Source organism: Haplochromis burtoni, unplaced genomic scaffold (assembly GCF_018398535.1).
Source record: "Haplochromis burtoni strain Fernald_Lab_line unplaced genomic scaffold, NCSU_Asbu1 Contig_711, whole genome shotgun sequence".
NCBI classification, from domain to species: domain Eukaryota; kingdom Metazoa; phylum Chordata; class Actinopteri; order Cichliformes; family Cichlidae; genus Haplochromis; species Haplochromis burtoni.
The window spans coordinates 1-9,895 of NW_024583072.1; the positions used below are offsets into that span (position 1 = coordinate 1).

Consider the following 9,895-nt stretch of genomic DNA (forward strand, 5'->3'; position numbering starts at 1 on the left):
AAGCTGAGTGTATTTTATTTAAAGCTCAGATGGACCTTGATGGACTAACATGCAGGCTGCATTCAGGACTTTGTCACACTGTTATATGAAGAGTGGTAACAAGACTTTGTAGTAAGTTGTCTTACTATTGTCTTATTTGTTGTGATTTAGGGTCTGTGCGCACAAGCAGAGGTTTTTGTTTGTAACCGTAACCTTGTTTTCAGAGCCTTGTCTAACATTTAATGGTCATGAAATATGTCAGACTTTTTCCTCTACTTAAACAGCTCAGAGCATTTGAACACCGTGGAGAAAAAGGTGTGCATTAAGGATTTTGAACTATGATGTTTAAGTGTTGTCACTGCTGAGGATGACACAGATCCTTATTCACTACGCTGCTGTTTACAGTTTAACTTTTCATCAGAACAAGCACTTCTAATTGTACTTTGCTCCTCACTGACAAAACAAGTCCCGTAAATACACTTTTATCTTTAAGTTTGGGACAGTGATCTGTCTTAATTTATTATGTGTTGTAGTTATCATATGGGGAAAAGTCCTGTGGTTATCCATCCGTCCTGTTCGAATAAACCCAAAGTTCAGGAACATCTTCTTTAGATCTGTTCAGATTTATTCATGTGGCACCACTTAAACAGTCAACAAATTTTGACCCAAGTATGTTATATTGTAAGGTAAAGAGCCCAAAGAGTTCATCTCAGACAAATGTTCACACAAATGTGAATTACATTCACTTCATTAATGAAGTGAATGTAATGTAATGCAATTCAGTAATCAAAGGTGTTTGGCTATAACTGACTACATGTGTATACTGTATCATAAGTGGACAGACATGGATGTAAACCACACCTTAACCATTTGGCTGAGGCAAAACTACCACAAGGCAGTGATTCTAACTAAAAGGTAATCTGGATATTATTAAATGTGAACATATCGTTAAATATGACATTTTTTGTTTGTCAGGTGTCCTGTTTGAAGAAAACACTTGGGAGCCGCTTGAATGAATGTAGATAAACACATTTACATGAGGGCAACCTGATTTTAAGGAAATAAAAATGCTCAAATTTGAAAGCTTGTGAGTTATTTTGTTCATGTATCAGCTGTTTAGTCGTTTTATGACAAGATGGATGCTGTCATTATATTTTAGTATAGTTTTAGAGTTGAGGAGAATAAAAGAATATTTAACATTAATTGTACCAATGTTGTTGTGTACGAAGCACAAATTAATTTAAGTTTTAATTTATGAATTTTTGAGCACATGGTGTACTAGGTTGTAATTGCATAGAAATGTACGTTTAAGGATATAAAGAACTATATTTAATGAGTTACAGTGAAAAGAAGTGCTTGGAAATAGTAATATAAACAGAAATTTGAATTTTTCTATTAACGGAAAATATCAGTTAATGATACAGAAAATATACTATGAATAAACGGAATTTTCCGTTTTATAGCTGAAGCAAATGTCCATAAATAGTACAGAGAGTATACTGTAAATCTACAGAATTTTCCGTTTTATCGTTTACAGAAAGGTCCGTCAAACTTCCGTAAAAAAACAGAAAATATACTGGCAGAAAATTACCAGGACATTTTCCGTTTTTCTACGGAATATTTTTTTACAGTGTAACTGTACACAAATTACAAATTTTCCATTACGTAAGAATACAGAAATTTGAAATACGCAAAATTTCTCTGTTTTATGCAAGAATAAAATAAAATACAGTTGTTTTAGTTTTAAATTAAAATGAAATCATGTATATTTTATCAGATTTTGTATGTATGTAGTTTACAAAAAAAACAACAACATGTAGTTCCATGTGAAAAAAAAATATGGACAAACACAAGGCCTACTATGGAAAAAATGATATTGGGCTTTATCATGTGAGTTTATTTGAAAACTCTTGTAATTTTATTCCATAATTAATGTAATAATGTTTTCTCATCCATTCAACAAAAGTCAAAATACTTTTATTAAACTAGTAACTGGGTTTAAAACATACATTTTTTGATACACCAAGTGAATAATCAGTTTTTACATTAAATTAATGGATTAACCCTTTTAAGGATATCCATAAAATGTTATTGTAATTACAATATACTGATAATTGCAGGATTACAGATCAATAGAGAACTTTGCTGTCAGACTGCAGGCTTTCTTGTGTTCAGAGAGTGAGTGAGTGTTCAGCTTTCAGGACCCTCTTCTATGGAACCAGCTCCCAGCTCGGATTCCGAAGGCAGACATGTTTGGTACTTAAGATTAAGATTAGGCTTAAAACCTTCTTCTTTTTTTGCTTAAATATATAGTTATGCTGTAGTAGACTTAGGCTGCATTTCTCCTTTTCTCACTTCTTTCTCTCACCATGTGTTTACAGACCACTCTAGATTTAACCATGAGTTATTAATAATCCCTGGCTGTCTTCCCCAGCATGTCTTTTGTCCTGTCTCCCTCCCTTCACGCCCAACAAATTGCGCCTCCTTGTGCCTGGTTCTGCTGTCGCAACCTACTTTAGAGGTGACTGTTGTTTGTGATTTGGCACTGTTTAAATAAATTTGAAATGAATTGAATAGATCTTATCAAGTCCTGCTGATGGATATGAATAATTAAAGAGTTGAGCTTAATAAAACACTAGCTTTACTTTATATAATAATTTCATAATGCTGGTGCAAAACAACATTAATACAGCTCACTTTGCTGTATATGTCCTTAATTTTTTTTTAAAGTTAACAAAAAAAAAGTCTAATGCTGCTGTAAGAGCGCTTTCTCACTTTATATAAATGTGCTACTTAAACTACACTGTGGTTGAATGACATAAATTAGGGAATATTACGATTTTGTTTTACACTAACAAGTCTGAAACACTTACTTCCTGTTTCAGTACTGAGTACATAGATCACATTTATAGGTCGGATAGAGAGGAAAAAGCAACACGAGCAGCTTCATTCACCCTTGTTTTTGATCTCATGAAGATTTACAACTTTTTTTTGGCATTTATTCAAAGTATAACGAACTAAGGAGAAAGCACACCCAGCATATAAAGGTGATCACTCACAACAAATATACTGACATTCCGTAACTGCTCATTGAACCCAAACCATGGCAGTAAATTGCCAGTAGCATAACAAAGTGACCTGATCCACTCGTGGTTGAGGTGAGGGTTCCGGTTTTTTGTCACATCTTTGAAAATTTGTATGAAACCTAATTTTAACTCACCACTAGGTGGAGACAAATGTCTTTGTGGCCAGTGGGATGGCTCTGTAGTCCAGATCAAATGAGCTGAGACAGATCTGTGCATTTAGTTTATCATAAAACATGTAGATTAGGCTACATTCAATTTCAAAATAAATTTCACAGAATGAACCACGTGGCATACACAGTCCTTTGGACACATAATTACCAGAACTGCCTCACTCGCTCCAGAATATTTCAACCCATTAACCTGAAAAGCTCTGTGCTTGTTTTGGCCATGTTGTGGATTTTTGTTCTGCTGAATACTGAAACGTTGTCCGGTAAGTTCCGATGACACAGTACACCTCTGCAATCCTGGTGTTTCCAACACCTGTGTGATCATGAATAAATGCGCCAATTCAGTTTGCAAAAATACATGTGGTTTCTGGCTCTCGACCTGCATTTTTCTTTTCTTGCTGTGCAAGTAGGTGTGTTCAGCTCATTCATAAAATGTCGCTGCCAGTGAGGATATATAAAGCACAGCCCTGCAGGTTACTTATCCATCAGGTGCGTCAGGTGCAGTCATGCTTCGTTCTGTCAGCGCGCTCCGGCTCCTTGCGCTCCTGTTGCTGCTGAGCATGAGTTCAGCTGTTGAAAATAACGCCACAGAGTCCGTCAGTCCTCAGCTGGTCCCTGAAACTCAGGACCCGCCGACCGATGAAGACACAAACCAGGCGAGGAATAGAGGGAGACGGCCTTCTGACTCTCTGCGTGATGGTGAGTCCAAATGGCTAAAATTAAATAATGTGATAGAAAACATCATAAAGTATTATGTGACAGTAGTACAACTAAAATTGAAAAGAAAAAAATCTAGTTTGGAATAATAATATTTATTTATTTGTGTATTTATTTATTTGTATTATGATGATGCAATCAGTTTAAACCTAGGTAAAAAGTAATCTTACAAAACAAAAAACTACAAGATATCCATGTCTGGAATGCAGGATTTATGAAAAAACTGTAATTAAAATACATGCAGTGCCATGCACAGTCCACAGTGAAGCCCAAAGCCCGTTGTCAATACAGACATTTATAGCTGAACCAACAAAGAAATCCTAGCTGCTGGTGTTGAGATTTTTGCAGGTGCATGCTGTAAATGTCTGTCTGTTGTAGATTATATAACACCTGACAGAACACCTTTGGGATGAATTAGAATGGAGACTGTGAGCCAGGTCTTCTCTCTCAACATGAATCTGATCTGACAAATTAGCTTCTGGAAAAATGGTCAAAAACTTCCATAAGCACATAAACATAAACTGTTATAGCTGCAAAGGGTGAGCCAGCATCGTTTCAAACCCTGTGGATCAAGAGAAGGATATCACTCAAGTTCATATGCATGTGGAGGCAGACAAAGGAATACTTTCAGCAGTATAGCGTAGGCTCGATTGTCACATGCTTATTACTCTCACATTAGAGGGCACTGTGGAATTCTGTCGATATCCCACATTTTGTCATTTTCACTGGTGACAGTAAATTTTAATGTTGTTGTTGTGGTTTTTGTATTATAAGACCACACCAATATTAATCGTTTAAAAAGTGGACTATTATTAAAAAGCTGAAAGTAATACCTTCGGGTTCAATCGGTTTTTCAGTAGGTAGCTAAAGCCATGTGATAGCTAGGTTAAAATGTTTATAAAGTTCGGGTTGGTTTTCATACATGTAACAACCAACATAGCCATAGTCATCTGTTGGAAAACACTGAACAAAATGACTGTCTTTTAAAAAAATATAAGGAACCTTTGAGCTTTTTTAATGATATCAATGATACATCAGTTCAAATTACAGTCGTGGAATGTGGAATTAATTCTCACTTGTTTTTGTGGCTTTAATAAAGGCTACATTACTAAAGCTGTAAATTCCACAAGTTCACGGCTCATAAATCACAATACAAATGGTTTAGAATCCTGCAGCAAACACAGAAGTTTCATAATACTAAAGCTAAGTAGACAGAGTGATGAAGACAGAGTAAAGTCTCTTAGTGCAGCAAATAAATATTTTGAAGTTGGAACTTATAACTGAAAAAAAAGCCTGTTTTATTTCTCTGTGAAAGAAGTCAGGCTCTATTTATATAGTTTAATGAATTTATAGCACAGTGCTGCTCCCTGCCCTGATATAAGAGAGTTCACCCATCAGTCTCTTCTCACTCTCCCTCTTGTTAATAATCACAACAGAATAACATGACATTTATTTAATTCAACTCTGGATTCCTGTGTTTAAGTGGATGGATAGCATATATAAGGCTTCACAATCTATAACAAAAATAATACTGAGACTCTGGATATTTTCTTCTATACATGCACATATGCCCACTTACAATAAGTGGAAGAAGAAGTATTATAAACATGACTTTTATAATTCTAGTTTGTGTTGCCTTTTCTCCAAGGACTAAGAGTCATCTTTGAATCTTGTCTTGTACCTCATATAATAGTTAAAGCAGCAGCTGTGTCAAGTATGGCTGTGGCCCAACTGCAGGACTCAGGGACAAACATGACACACAAGAGAGGACAGTGGGGAGAAACAGACATGGAAACATGATAACAAAACATAGGCAAGACAGACTGGACATGAACGGGGCACTCCCATTATGAAAATAAGAACTATAAACAGCAGTCTCAGAGGCTCTAGAAGAACAACACATTCATAATTAATTATATTTACAAAGGAATGAATAAGTCCAGAAAAAGACTCAGGACCACGACAACCTCATGGGAAAAGGAGAATGCAATTGCCATTTTACATGTTGGAAAAAACTGTTTTCCTAATTTCGATGTTTGAATCTATTTACTTATTTGTTTGCAATTTAAATTTAGAATTTTTTATAAATCGTTTTTTTTTAATTGAGAGCTGAGTGTCTTTTTCTGTAAATGCCTTTTTACGACAACAACAACAACAATCTTTATTTATAGAGCACATTTAAAAGCCCTGGGCATACCAAAGTGCTTTACATAAAACAATAAAAGGTTCAAACATTGATAACGGATAAATAAAAATAACGAGTTATGTTCATAGATAAAAGCTACCAATAAGAATGACTACAGCACATGGGTAATAGCACGATAAAAGCTGTACCACCATAAAAAAGACAACCAATAGAAAGATAGGAGGGAATTAATACAAGAGGTCAATAGGTCACAGCAACCAACCAAACAAACAAACAAACCAGCAATTAAAAGGTGGAGAAGGCAAGTTTAAAAAGATATGTTTTAAGCTGTGATTTAAAAGAATGAATAGAATCAGATGCCCGGATGCCAATCGGGAGATTGTTCCACAGCACAGGTGCGACAAGAGCAAACGATCGATCACCTCTAGTCTTAAGTCGAGATCTGGGCTGAGCCAGCAGTAACTGTGACGATGACCTTAAAGCCCTAGCAGGAGCATAAGGGTTTAAAAGGTCCTTAAGGTAGCTGGGTGCAGTGTTGTTAGTAATTTTAAAAGTAAACAACAAAATTTTAAATTGAATACGATATTTGACGGGCAACCAGTGCAGATCGGCAAGGACAGGAGTAATGTGGGCAAACTTGCTGGTTTTAGTTAGAATGCGAGCTGCAGCATTCTGAACTGTCTGTAATCTCTGTAAAAGGGAAGAGTGGAGACCACAATAAAGTGAATTACAATAGTCTAGCCTCGACGTTACAAAGGCGTGGATGAGCTTTTCGAGATCTTTATGCGGGATATAGCGCCTAGCCTTAGAGATAAGACGAAGCTGGTAAAAACTAGATCTGACAACAGCAGACACTTGTTTGTCAAGTGAAACATTTAGAAACATTCATTTCAAAGTTCTCTTTTATTAACAGTTAAATTATGCAATAACTATTGATTTATAATTATTAATGTCTAAATAAAGAAAAGAAATTCAGCAGCAGTTTGTAAATACAGAAATGCACAATACATTATTAAATCACAAAATGCTTTTCATGTGCATGACTCTTGGTCCAGATATGAAACTACTGATTTAAAAAAGACAAACTGTGTCATGAAGTGCAGAAATGTGGAAATATCAGACTAACATGAACACGTCATAAACTGGTATCATGGGACAGTTAGTGGTGTGAATTATAAATCATGTTAAATTCTTTTACAACAGAAATATCAGTAGCTGTTTTCCTTTAACTGGGCTTAAACCAATTCTTCACCTTCAGTTTAATGACAAATCATCACCGTTGTAAATATTTCAGTTGTCATTTTACAAATTCATATTCAGCTCTGATGCTATTTTTAGCTTCCTGAAAGTACCAGCAGGACCCCTGACTCTGATTTCACTGATTTCACCATGGACCTCAAATGTGCAGATCGACTCAAACTGACCCAAATTTAATATTGAGGATGTGTGTGTGTGTGTGTGCATATATATGTTCATTTTGAATGCTACATTAACTGTATGTGCAGCGGACACAGCGAGGGTGCAATTATGTGTGTGCAAACTCAGAAATGTAGACAGTCGTAACCTGAGGTAGACCAAGGAAATACACTCCTGCCGGGTGTTTAGAAGTCTAATGGCATTGGAGAAGAAAGAGTTCTTTAATCTACACTTCACACTTCTATACCACCACCACCACTACCCACTTAAAACAAAACAAAAAACAATAATATATATATACACACACACATACTTTGGAATAACAAGAAGACTGATCTAAGCTACACATATATGTAACTCACTTTTCATGTCTTAGGGCCAGACCAGAGCCAGGTGGGCTGCAGGGAGTTGAGGTCCACGAAGTACATCTCTGATGGCCAGTGCACCAGTGTCAACCCTATCAAGGAGCTGGTGTGTGCTGGGGAGTGTCTGCCAGCTCAGCTGCTGCCCAACTGGATTGGTAGAACTCACACTGGGAGGTACTGGAGCCGCCGCGATGCTCAGGAGTGGCGCTGTGTTATCGATCGAACCAGGACCCAGCGGATCCAGCTGCAGTGCCACGATGGGAGCACGAGGACCTACAAGATAACTGTGGTGACCTCCTGCAAATGCAAGCGCTACACCAGACAGCAGAACGATTCACGACACAAGGACACATCTGGAAATACTGGTAAACAGAGGAAGAATCAGGGGAGGCCTGGACTGCTGGAGATGAATGCTGGGAGCGAGTCTGCTAACTGAAACCTGATTTCACAGTTACAAAGAAAAAACCTTCATATTGTCACTATAAATGTTTTTGTATGAACTATAAGTGTGCAGAATAGATATAAACAAAGGTGAATAGTATAGTGTTATCTCCATATTTAGTTTAATACAGTGATTAGTCTGTAGACCAAAATATAGCTCATTTGTTCCCATGAAATATGTTTGTCATCTGCAACAAAGAACTCGGCTGCAACTATTCAGAAAGCAGTCTAACACCTGAGCTACAGCTGGTGACATTTGTCTAATCTTTCTGGAGAGAAGTGTTGTCTTATTTTTTCCGTACATTTTTTGAACAGCAGTGATTTTGTCACACTGACAGTATTCTTATTATTCATACATGTACATGTTATATATTTTAGCTAGATGTAGAGATTTAGATTTGCTGTCCTTCTTTGGTTTTGCCTCATTGTAGCATTTAGTGTTATCTTAGCAGGAGAGCCTCTCCTAGGAAGGGTCGTGTTTTATGAAACTTTCTTTGTGTGGATTGATGGACATCAGGTTCCAAAAGCAACAGGAAAGTGTTTTGCAGTCTCATCCATGTCTGCGCATCTCTGTAACACTTCTTGTATCGTCCTGTGAAAGTTGTTGTGATTGAAGCATGATGGCTGTAAGTCATGCTTCTCGAGGAGAGCATACTTTGTTAGTAGTTAGTGGTTATTTATAAGAAAGGGACAGGGGGTGTCAACAACCTATTCTCGACCAAATAATTGAAACACGTGCCTCTGTACAATGTTTCCAGCCTTTACTGTGAATTGTTGCTCATTGTGTCCAAAAATGATATGAAAAGTGATAAAGTTAAAAACAAATTTTAAAAGTAATCAATAAAGAAGTGGTAATTCCAGGATTATAGCGTTTCATGCAGCACCTGAGAGTCTCAGATATTGTTTGTAATGTAAAGGATGTTCTGTTAGCAGTGAAGGCACAGTGTAATCAAATAGTTTATCAGTTCAGGGTTTTGGTTTGTGTTGGAAGTATGTACAAAGATTTTTTTTATTTAAAAAATAGAAAACAGTAATCAGTTAGACAGATATCATCTATTTTGTACCAGAACAGTTCTGTTTTACATCTCTTTTTGCATTTTCTGAAATAATAAAAATTTGTTTCAGTGATGTGGTTCTGATATAATGCTGCAGGCATGCTAGACAGGTTTGTTTTTTTAAAAACATTTATTTATTGGTTTTAACCGGTTTTACATGGTGCACCGTGAACATTAAAAAATAATAATAATAAAAAAAAAAATACCACAACATCAACAGAAATAACATAGTAACAGAAACAAAAACAAAGCAAACCATAACAGAAGGGAAGGACAGATATACAAATCAAGTCAGAGTTTCAGGCTGTTAAGTCCACCGTGTGCACGCTGCAGTTCTACACAAAGTTGTAGAATTTTGACCATACAGCCCAAAACTTGTCCAGTTTATTTCTTAATGTATAAGTTATTTTCTCTATAGATCGTATAGATGTCAGTCCACATATCTTTTGATTTTTCCAGCACATAGCAATACAGCTTGGCTTCCAAAACTCCAGTCGTTAACAGAGCTCTATTGTTTGCAGCA

At 36.3% G+C, this 9,895-nt stretch overlaps 1 protein-coding gene across 1 annotated transcript; it reads left to right on the top strand.

Annotated features, from left to right (window-relative positions):
- The first annotated feature begins 3,489 nt into the window (after positions 1-3,489).
- On the top strand, positions 3,490-9,380 carry LOC102307311 (sclerostin domain-containing protein 1). Its single transcript, XM_005950053.2, has 2 exons — positions 3,490-3,931; positions 7,888-9,380. Exons 1-2 carry the CDS (start codon positions 3,739-3,741, stop codon positions 8,310-8,312), a joined length of 618 nt encoding a protein of 205 aa, XP_005950115.1. The 5' UTR covers positions 3,490-3,738; the 3' UTR covers positions 8,313-9,380.
- The last annotated feature ends 515 nt before the right edge of the window (positions 9,381-9,895 follow it).

Bases quoted from the DNA above. Each gene is read 5' to 3' on its own strand.
- LOC102307311 (XM_005950053.2), top strand. From the start codon at position 3,739: ATGCTTCGTTCTGTCAGCGCGCTCCGGCTCCTTGCGCTCCTGTTGCTG. The intron at 3,932-7,887 runs GTGAGTCCAAAT...TTCATGTCTTAG, and splicing joins TTCTGACTCTCTGCGTGATG to GGCCAGACCAGAGCCAGGTG.